Here is a 12099-nt window from a genome sequence, read left to right as displayed (position 1 = left end):
TCAAACAGTCAAAAACTTAGGTGTTATTTTTGACAACCAACTCTCCTGGAAACCGCACATTAACGCAGTCAGTAGCAAACTATTCCGTGCAAGTGGATTTCTTCGTCTCTTCGGTAATTTTCTTCCAATAAAAACTAAAATTGCATTGGTTCATACATTGCTTTTAGATAAACTTGAGAGACTGCAAAATGTTTGCATCAGATTTGTCTATGGCCTGCGGAAATACGATCATGTCACAGAATTTCGGAGGAAGCTCCGTTGGCTTCCTATTCGCTTGCGTCGAGACTGTCACGTCCTCTCCCTTTTGTACAACGTCCTTTTTCCATCCATCCTCCCCGTCCTACCTTAAAAATCGCTTTAAATTTTTGAACGATACTCACCAGCTAACAATACGCTCTTCAAGCAATCTCACTCTCGAGATCCCTCTGCACTTTACTTCTTTATATTCTAAATCTTTCGCTGTTCGTGCTGCTACTCTTTGGAATACTTTGCCTATAGATATTCGACGAGCCGGTTCAATAAATATTTTTAAACATAAACTTAAATCTCATTTTCTTAATATGCACTAGCTTATTCCTGTCACATCTCTGCTTTATCATCAATAATTATAGTTAACTGCCAACATAAATAGACCTGGTTTTAGTAATAGTTAGTAATAGTTTAGAATTTGTCTTAGTTTTAGTAATATAAGCACTAGTATTAGTTTAGTTTGCGCACCTACACGATTTTTATATCATTCCAATTTTCTAACGTATCTACAAAAGGTTGACTGGTAGAGATTGCTTAGTAGCAATAAGTTCGCCTTTTGTACATCAATTAGTAATATTTATTATTGTATCTTTCGTATTATGTACTGTATTTTGGTGTGCAATAAAGAGTTATATTATTATTATTATGCAAATGTTTAAACTAAATTCTTGGTGGAAATTAATGTTAAACACTAATCAAACCATTGAGTTATTATCTACGTGGGAGAGCCATGCTTCGGCACGAATGGGCCGGCTCGAATACCACGTTCTCACAGAAAACCGGCGTGAAACAGCGCTTGCGCTATGTTTCGCCGAGTGAGTGAGTTCACCGGAGGCCCAATCCCCTACCCTTTCCTACCCTCCCCTATTCCCTTCCCTTCCCATCCCTACCCTCCCCTATTACGATATCCCCTCTAAGAGGCCGGCAACGCACCTGCAGCTCTTCTGATGCTGCGAGTGTCTATGGGCGACGGAAGTTGCTTTCCACCAGGTCAAGCCTTCAAGCCTTTAAGACTTTTTTCTCGTTTGCTTGTTTCATAAAAAAAAAACATTATATTTTTTTGCCTGCACTTTCTATAAAATTTTAGAATTCACCTTGATGATACAATGATACACGTTTTAAACATGAACCCATTTACAATAATTAACTAATACTTAATATTGTAAGTTTGTTTAAAATGTTACAGACTACAGGAGTACATAATATTCTGTCGAGTCCGCTTGTTATTATTGTATCCATATTAACATTATAAATGCGAAAGTGTATGCCTGTCTGTCTGTATGGTACCACTTCACGCCCAAATCACCGAACCGATTTTACTGGGTATGGATACTTGTACCTACTATTATCTATTATGTGGTATGGAGATACTTTGGGTCCCGGGAAAGGACGGACGCGTACGGTTACCGCGCGATAAACAACTTTTGCTGCAATGGAGTTGCGGGCGTCATCTAGTAGGTAATAACTAATAAGTAATATCTAATAACATAACAGGAATACTATCAACGCCCTCTGCCCCTTCCATGGTACTAATAAAAAACCGGCCAAGTGCATGTCGGGCAACGCGCAATATAGGGTTCCGTAGTTTTTTTTAATTTTTATATGGTCAATGAATATACATTTATAACATGTTTTAAACTACTAACAACATCATCTCAGTTACGTTCAAAAGAATTTGAACGAAAAGTTCCTTTATACTCCGCCGAATAATTGTTTTTTAGTTGATCGACTATTACTCAATAACTTATCATTTATGAAGTCTTCTTAGCTGTGGTAGTTTTTCTTTTAAATTCAGCATATTTCCTACTCCCGTGAATTTTTTCACATATTTCTAGAAGCAACAATATTATATACAAGAATATTTTTAAAAAACCTATCCAACGACACCCCACACGATGGGGTGGACGCGAAAAAAAATTTTTATCCCCGCTTGATGAGCAGGGATGCGGAATAGTTTTTATTATAGTACGTAGGCAGGGAAAATTATTTTTTATGGTACCCATAAAAAAATATTTTTTTAAGATTTCATGTATCATTTTGTCGGCATCATTAATATGTGCATTCATGCCAAATTATAGCTATGAAGGTCCAATAGTCTCTGAGCAAAACCGCGGACAGACAGACAGACAGACAGACGGACGGACAGACCGAAACTATAAGGGTTCCTTGTTGACTACGGAACCCTAAAAAAAGTGTCGTTACAACTTTTTCAGTCTAGCCCAAGGCGCAACGCGCGATAAGGAACTACGTTCCAATATAATAATATTATATAGTAGGTTATAAAATAAGGTAAATAGACGGTCTGACAAACAAATGCAGATTGTAATTATTTTACGGGACGAATCGATAGTCAATTTATTTTCGGACAGTGACGCCTGTGGCTACGACAGTAGCGGAATTATTACAATCAATTTTAAATGGCATTTATTCATCAATCAACATTATAACCTACGCCTTACTAATAAACTACAATGGTTATTAACACAGTGAAGATCTTTTTAGCCGATTTCCAAAACGGAAGCGGTTATTATATTATATTCGGCTGTGGAAATTTTTCACTGACCTCCATTATACAAGTACGCTGGACTTATGATTTATGTAACCCTTTGAAATGACAGCTATGTTTTGCCTATTTGAAGCGGAATCAGCACCCCCAATGCGGGGGAAGAGAACTAAATCTGGCGTAAAAATGACGTTTGAAAGTTGCCATATTGGCGCTGATAGCAGTAGTGACAGTACTTGGAACTAATACTAGTGATGACAACCAATAAGGACTAAGCGGCCATTTTCAATTTACGTCACATTTAGTTCTCTTCCCCGCATTGGTCACTGATTCCGCTTCTATTTGAAGCGGAATCAGCCACTAAAAGCAGGTGGGTATAGCGTACTTGTATAATGGAGGTCAGAGATATTTTTTATTGGTAAGATCAATCTTATCTAAGTGATATCTGTCACATTTGATATTATAATTTATAAGGTAGAACTGGTGGAAGTCACCGCTTGCACGTTCCAGGGTGTGTTATCATGTACGTTACATGTTCTTTACGAAAAAAATAGAGAATAGAAGTTAAGCCTGACTGCTTCAAGCCTTTAAGACTTTTAAGTAAAAACATTGGCTACTTTTAATCTGGAAATATGTATACATAAAAAAATATAATTTATATTTTGAAGGTAACCTACTCATAAAATTAATCCCTATATCATATTATAATCTCTGTAATCTAAAGATTCACTATGACTACCTATTTTAAAATTTATTTAAATTTACAATCAAAAATCATTCCTTTGCGTTTGTACTACAAAAGTTTTTATACAATACTTACTATTTATTTTAAATTCATGCAAAATTCAAAAGCGACATCTAGCGAAATTTATGAGAACTACGTGTAGAGCGCGTGCTCTACGAAACAAAATATGAACAGCGAACGGGCATATTTTGTTTCGTAGAGCACGCACGTCCGTGAACGGGCATTCAACAGGTTCACTAAACGAGCACCAACATAATAATCAAAACAAATCAAAATTGTTTTATTTCTGAATAAATTTAAAATAAATGTTTTCAGAATGTCCTACATGATGCCTACCACCGGTAATATTATTATTATAATAGAACTCTAAACATACAGACAGTGTCATAAAAAGTATTCTACTATGTCGTAGCCCGGGTAGGCTCTTTCTCGAGTAAAGTATGCCAACTCGAGTTTTGCTAATTTGGAGTTGACTGGAGATGATTTTGGCCTAACTGGAGATCTGGCTGGCAGTAAATAAAAGATCAACATAGATAAAGAGTAAAGAGAACAGGATTCCTGTTTGCTCGTTTATCCCCTTGTTGTTTGAAAAGATTTAACAATAGAATTATCAAGCGACTAATATTTCCAAATAAATTTATTAATTTACGATCGGAAGACTTTTGTTAATTTTCATGCAACAAACTCTACTTTTTGTAGACTTATAGAAGGTGGTAATGTGGCCCCCCACTTTGTTTATCAAGCATTATTTAAAAAATATAGGAGTCAGAAGTCTCAAAAATACATTATGGGCTATGGCCTATGGCATAAATAAAACTCGTGCAGGATAATCGAAAGTTTTAATTATTCTTAATCAATGACATTTGGTATTTTGAGATTAAGTGATGGTAATGTGACCCCCCGAGGATGTCACATTAAATATATGTAATGTCACCTTTGGAGCCTCCACAGTCTACATAGCCCATTAGTCAAAATTTTGATACTGTACCCATGGCTCTACAACTATCGAAATAAAATCACACACAATAATTAAAAGTTTCACCGGTCGCAAGTTTAAACTCGATCAAATGACAATCGAACTTGACAGCCTCTGTTGGATTTGTATGGTGAGCATGCCGCGAACATCCCGTTCCACCAAAATTATACTGGATAGCGTTGTTAAAACATTAAAATATTGAAGAGGCCAATATATATGCAGGGGCCACATTACCACCTTTTCCCTGTAACTACTAGAGGATAAAATATAAGAAGATCTCCTGTTTTTACAACATGATGAACAATTAGGGGCCATCCATAAAGTACGTCACTCGATTTTCATGTTTAGACCCCCCTCCTCCCCCTTGTCACAGGTGGTCACATTTGTGCGACGTCCCTAGTATGACGTTAAAAACCACCTCCAATATTTTCGTTATTCAATTTATTAAATTTTAAATGTAACGTCAATAACCTATAGAACTCCTCCCCCTCCTTGTCACAACATGTCACACTTCATCGACTGCCCTCCACTTTAGGTATTTAGGTATGACATACTTTATGGATCGCCATTGGCCCCTTGCCAGATAATAGATACGAGTAATATTATGTTGATTAAAGTATTCTTAAAATAGATCTCGAAACAAATCCAGTCCATGAAATTAATCAACACAGCAACTAAATATTGCCGTTGTTTGTCTGTAGCCTCGAGGCAGACGAGCCACAGGGTGTAATCCCATCTCGGTATAAGACGCCAGTCTGTATCCTCTCAAACGTGTACGGATTACCCTCTCTATGTTATACGTACATTATGTACCGAACCTACACGTACATAACGTATTGATTTTTGTTGGGATGTAACGAAAATATCTTCTCTTATTAATAACTAGGTGACGCCTGCAACTCTGTTGTATAGAGACACTCACTTGTTGTGTGAAAAAAGTACATTGCGGTATAAAAAGTATCCTATGTCCTAGTAATGGGAATTAATGCTATTTCCTATTAATTTCATTAACATGCTAATTTTGATATCTTAGCATCAAGCATGTTACGTGCTATTGCTTTGCTATTTGCTAAAAACGCAACATTTTTTTTTATGAAATAAAAACGCAACGCACGCAAAAGACGGAAGTTGCTTTCCATCAGGTGACCCGTTGCAAACGAGCAACGGGTCACCTGATGGAAAGCAACTTCCGTCGCCCATGGACACTCGCAGCATCAGAAGAGCTGCAGGTGCGTTGCCGGCCATTTAAGAGGGAACAGGGTAATAGGAGAGGGTAGGGAAGGGAATAGGGGAGGGAAGGGAAGGAATAAGAGAGGGTAGGGAAGGAAAAAGGGTAGGGGATTGGGCCTCCGGTAAACTCACTCACTCGGCGAAAGTTTTAAAGGTGTTTCACGCCGGTTTTCTGTGAGCCCGTGGTATTTCTCCGGTCGAGCCGGCCCATTCGTGCCGAAGCATGGCTTTTCCACGTAGAAAAACATCGTGAATTCACGGTTTGCATCGCACTGCTCGCGTCGAGTATTATTTCGCATCGCGTGAAAAATAGCAATAATTCATAATTCATTAACAGTTAGCGCCGCGGTGCGAAACAACGCGAGCGTGAAATATTTTTCATGATCGCATACTATTGCTGCGCACGATAATATTGGCAATAATATTTTTGAGCAAGTATTGGTAATGGGCAATTAACAATTAATTATTATATATCCTTTCTCTGGAGTGCTCTGAACACAATGTGTTCCCATACCAAATAATGGGTAAGTATCATATAAATTATAAATCCATTCAGCGGTTTAAGCGTGTAGAGAGGTAACAGGCAGACAGATTTATATTATAATAACACAGGTCAACAAAATCGAAAAAAATTTGTATCCTGTGCAAACTAATAGCAGTTCCTATAAGAGTTTTGTGTGCACGATATATGTTTCTATGAAGCTTTCTTTCTATCAGCTCAAATTTTTAAGATATTTCATTCCAAAGTTTCAAAAATCTCGCATTTTAGCCCATTTCAGAATCACATTGCTGTTGAAAGTATTCATTTTTATTAGTTTTGTAATATTTATGCCAGAGGGAGACACTTCTTATTGAGAATGTAACTTGTTTCAATGAGTTATGACTAATTTCCCCAATATTATGACGGTTTTCAAAATGCTTTACCTAGCTCATACTACGTGGAGTAACAATTTTTGTATGAAAAAATAAAGTTTAGTTTACAACTCTCTTTTAATAAAAAAATATAATATGCAATTTAAATTGAGATCTAAATAATAGATATTGTGTATGTTTACTAAACATATTTTATCAAAATTCATGAAAATAAATTATTTCAATAGACTAAAATTCTAGATTCTTGAAACTTTGGAATGAAATATCTTAAAAACCTGAGCTGATAGAAACATGTGATCGGGGCACAAAGTTCTTACAGAAACAGCTTTTGGTTTTCAGGCACCAAATTTATTGTTGACCTGTGTAATTATACAAGATGACACCCGCAACCCCGTACATTTTTCCGCGATAAAAAGTATCCTATGTTCTTTCCTTGAACACAAAGTATCTGCATATTTATTTTTATTTTTATTTATTTATTTAATTCAGGCAACTTGGCCCATATTATAAATACCTTATAGACTGACATACATACAATTATACTAAAAACTAACACTAACACTAAAACACTAAACACGTATTGCATACCCATAAAAATCTAATCAGCGGTTTAAGCGTGAAGAGGTAAGACAAACATATTATTTTCGCATTATAATATTAGTACGGATAATAAAAGGGTTAGCTCTACATGTTTGTTTACTTCGTCCAATTGCCCTCGCGAGAGCAGCTCTACAGTCTACGTCGCTCAGGTGAGCAGATGTCTGGCAGCTGCCACGCGGGGTGGCCGTCGCGACCGACATTTTTATTTTCCCGAAAAAACTTTATCAAACAAAGCGCGCCTCCCCTGCATCTGCCGCCCAGCTGGCCCGCAGCCGGCCGTTCCGTCTCGCTCACTCTCGCACGATCCAGCCGCGTTGGTAAGGGACGGGCGATCCGGTAATCGCATCTCGACCCTCCGATTCCCGGTGCACGGCATTCGCAATCGAAGCGCCGGGATACGATGACGAACAAACGCAAGCACGAGGACGCGGCGAAGGCTAAGCGGCAGCGTCGCCGCAAGCGCTCCCACAGCGAACCGCTGGAATCCGACGGCGGGGAAAAACGACAGGTCCTGAAAAGGCTCTTCGGTCGAATCTGCTCCGTCGACTTAGACAGGCCTGAACCAGAGGAAGTGGAAGTGAACGACGAAAACGACGATCCCCTTCTGGACTCGATTCCCGTGGACATGGATCCGGAGCAGCTGGGTTTTCTGGTGTGCGCGCAGGAGACGCTGCGCTTCCTCCACGGGCGGGGAATCCCCATCGAGCACCCCGTCTTCGCGCGGCTTCGCTCGCGGCTGCTTCGTGGTATCGATGAGATGGCGACAGCCTGAGCGTTGCTCGGCCCGGAGCCCCCAAAACTGTGAACTGTGTTGTGAAAGTGCGGGCTTCGGCCGGTATGTCGTCCACGTAAGGTTCAATATCGTGAATCACGCAACAGGTGGTTGCTACCTAGTCAAATCTAGTCAAAATCTAAAGAATATATTTAAGCAAAGACGTTTATGTGTATGTAATAAACAGTGTATATGTATTGTGTACTTTTCTTTTACCTTTACAATTATTTTGTTTATTTTAACCATCAACTTAAAGCTGCGTCGCGTCGCAGGTAGATTAAAAGCTGGCGAGTAGAAAATTTAACTTTTCCTTTGTTACAATCAATACTCATAATATTCTTTTTATTTTATAAATTTATCTGTGACTAAAGAGTGTAGTCTAGCTTTTGTTTTGTTACTTGGAGAAAAGCTCAATAAAAGTATAGATAAGTTAAATAGTAATGACTAATGAGCTTGATTAGGGTAACTTTTCTTAGTTTTTTCTTTGTGCTCTGCAAATGTAACTTTAAACATTGATATCACCAAGAAATTTACAATATAATAAGATTATTCAATATATATAATGTTAATATTCATGAATATTATTTTTACTAAAGTCATAATTATTATTCGTTAAACTGGATATTTTTAACCTAGTTTTTAACATAAATTATTGTTATTAGACAAACATGAAAACAGAAAATGTTGAGCAAGCTTTTAGTCTTACGATGCTTATGTGAGGATAAATAAAAAACAAATTTATCTTCCAATGTGTAATAATTACAAAATAATTCATTTATTACACTCAAATAATACCACTAGAACATACTTTGGCGTTAAACATAAAATAATACTTAATACATAAAGAACATTGTTTTTGATACTGTAGTTTATAGTTTAAACATAATACTGGCAGGATCAATATTGAGTTAAAGTTGGACGCTGTTAAGCATACATGTACTAGCCCACAAAAAATACGTATTGAGTTATGAATGCAGTCATTTTCTCTAGACCATTTAGAAGTAGAGTGCATTCATAATCAAACAAAAAAAAAGTGGATTAGTACCCAAATGCTTAATAGCCACCGGTTATGTTTTGTCCTTATTTGATATGTTACAAAATTGATTAAACAGATAAAGACAAACATTGCTAACTATAACCTCTGTATATCAGTGTAATATTTTGATTACATAATGCATCATAATAAGAAGAAAAACTAAAAAGAATTATATAGAGCTAAAAGAGCATTAACAGTATTTCCTCAACAAATTCAAGATGGAAATTGTAATATTTTCCTTAAGCTGGTTCTGGGAAATGCACTTTTATTTGACGAAGCTTTTACGGGATTTTCCGAGAACTTGTAGCAAGTATTGATTTAAACTAAACATACATCATTAAAATATGTACTTTTTTAACTAGGATTTTAAAATAATACAATATGGCACATATATCATGTGACTGGATATAATATAAGTACTATCAGAGAGATTCATAGGTATGATCGACGTAATTGGGTCGAGTTATATCAAAACAATAGGCTTGACATCATCATCATAATCATCAGCCTATTGCCGTCCACTGCTGAACGTAGGCTTGACATAACCAGACCAAATTAATTAGATTCGCTAGGGTAATTTTCTCTGATAGTACATATAAAATAGAAATTACAATATAATAAATTATGAATACTAATAATATCTTTGGACATACGTAAAATAACTCGTATAAAGTTAATATTTAATTAAACATATGCATTTAAAAGTTATATTATATATTTTGAGTATTTTCTCTAAGCTTTAAAATTAGACTACATTCCGTCAGCAGCCTTATAATAGCTACAGAAATACTAAAGAATAGAAAATATAGAGACAAACTTGTGTGCTTGTTCCCGAATCTGTAGATTTCCTTTGTCAATCTGTCCCTTTGTTATTTCTTTTATAGAAAGTAACCCCTTTTATAGAAGCCATTCTAAGGGTCTGTTTTACCACTTCCTGATAAAGTGCTGGATAGGCTATCCACAACTTTTTTGACAGATTCTCCATTCTTTATCTGTCAAGTTGAGTTGTGGATTGCCTATCCGGGACTTATTAGGAAGTGGTGAAACAGGCCCTAAGTATCGTTATCTAAATAATATAACATTGATTATAATTCTACAGCATTATAATGTTACTGACAAAAATATAGATAGTCTCTAAAAATGTCTGAAATATAAACAAGGATCTTTTGGCGCGTGGGGACTTTTGCTAATACATTGTAAATATTTCTTTTAGAAGATTTCATTTGATTTGATATTTCATTTGACTATCGTGACTAGTTCTAGCCTCCAGGCGCGGTCGCAGCCTGAAATTGGGGGGGGGTTCTGAGTTGACAGCTACCTAGGTCGGACGCAGTGGTGGTTAGGGGATAACTAGAAATTTCCTTGTATTATTTGGCAAGATTTTGAGATATTTTCAATTTGACCTTAGATTTTGGGGAGTCATGTCCACTGTGACTCCCCCCCCCCCCCTTCAGACCGCGCCTGACTAGTTCTTGTATACTAAATTGCTACCTCTGTAAGCGTATTCCATCAGTATTCTGTGGACCTGCTCCTCTGTGAGTGGCTGATCATGATGATTCAGTCTCTGAGCCAGCAGCCTGGACAGCACCAGATAGTACTCATGGGCAGTTTTGGGCTTCGGAAACGCTTCTGCTGTAGAGGCTGTGACGGTTTCCGGAAGCATTCTGGAAATAAATAATTTAATATTTTAAACAAGACAACCTTGTTAAATCATATTATAATCGTTTTGTCTCATTACTTTTATGAAATTAATAATGTGCAGAGTTTTAGGGAAAAAAGGTTATTAAAAAATATGGTACTGAAAATAGAGCAAAGATATTTTTCGTGCTCTCTACAAACTGCATGGAAACAACATCTTTATTATAGAAATTGATAATTAATAATTATTATACAAAAGATGATGAAAAGAAGCTCTATTTAATATAGAGTGTAGCCTATGTACAAAATTACAATAATATTGGTAGTCGTTATCAATACATATGGTACAGTCAACGGATATGCGTACGTACAACGATAAAAATAAGGGAAATAGATAATTATTTTTTTATTTAAAAACAAAAATTATCGATGTTAGAGAATAATCGACCGTAGAGTTAAAAAAATGAAGAACCTGGGAGCTTAGCTAAGTTGCATTCGATAATATCGGAAATATGAAATGTAAGGAATTTGACATAAGCCAAACGCAAACGCTAGCGGCAATGTAATTTTACTAAGTATTCTGATATTATTTTAATTTTTTTTTTTACTATTCGACCCTAGAAATATGTGCATAAGCAAAGATCCTGCACAGATTGATCAACGTTATGGAGCCACATTAATGTTGGGCGTAGTTGACTCTACAAATTGCTAAATTAAGTTTCAAGGCTATTTTGAACATACTTTTTACAAATTTTTACAGCTTTTTACAGTGAGTATATTATACAGCAAATAAAATATAGCATAATGACGATGTAACATTAAAAACATATTATATCCCCAGCTGAACATAATATTATAACCTCCTCCTTTTTGGAAGTTGGTTGACTAATCCTACTTCTATGAGTCGATAATAGAAAGAAAGGAATATTTTAGAGCCAGAAAAACACACAACCAAAGAATTTGGTAGCTAAAATGTTGCACAAACACACTTTATGCACAAACACAACACATTATTCTATTTTGAGCTTTTAGAATGGAACACAAATACACACAAGTGTCCCCTCCACACTGACTCACAGGAAGGAATCCCAAAGGTAAAAAAACGCACCTGTATACCCTTATTCTTGAATAAAAACTTAAACGAGTATTATTCCTAGCGTTACTCGCGACGGAATGCCAGAAGCGAGCCGTGTTCATTCAGTCTTTTTTTATAAACACTAATTAACGGAGGACTTTGGATTCTATTATGTGGGTTTAGGGTTGGTTGTTGAATGTGTTTGGTATAATTGGGGTGCATATGGGAGCCGTCTGGGCCGGCGGATTTGCCCCAACATGTGGCGCTTTTTGACGGGGGAAATTATAGAGTAATGGTGTTTCGCTCGAGTTCTTAGAACTAATATTATAATATTATAGTGTAAGAAAACATAGTGATAATACTTAAGGGTGTGTATGTGTACTTTATATAGAGTTCACTGTG

The 12099-nt window shown here is 36.5% G+C and overlaps 1 protein-coding gene across 1 annotated transcript; it reads left to right on the top strand.

Annotated features, from left to right (window-relative positions):
* Window positions 1–7362: 7362 nt before the first annotated feature.
* Window positions 7363–8145, top strand: LOC121735445. The gene has a single exon (XM_042126279.1). It carries the CDS (start codon window positions 7577–7579, stop codon window positions 7946–7948), a length of 372 nt encoding a protein of 123 aa, XP_041982213.1. The 5' UTR covers window positions 7363–7576; the 3' UTR covers window positions 7949–8145.
* The last annotated feature ends 3954 nt before the right edge of the window (window positions 8146–12099 follow it).

This window comes from Aricia agestis, chromosome 17, assembly GCF_905147365.1.
Source record: "Aricia agestis chromosome 17, ilAriAges1.1, whole genome shotgun sequence".
NCBI lineage: Eukaryota > Metazoa > Arthropoda > Insecta > Lepidoptera > Lycaenidae > Aricia > Aricia agestis.
Note: the sequence above shows the minus strand (reverse complement) of the source record. Positions and strands in the feature narration are given on the sequence as shown.

What these genes read in the sequence shown, in the direction of transcription:
- LOC121735445 (XM_042126279.1), top strand. Translation starts at nt 7,577, where the DNA reads ATGACGAACAAACGCAAGCACGAGGACGCGGCGAAGGCTAAGCGGCAG.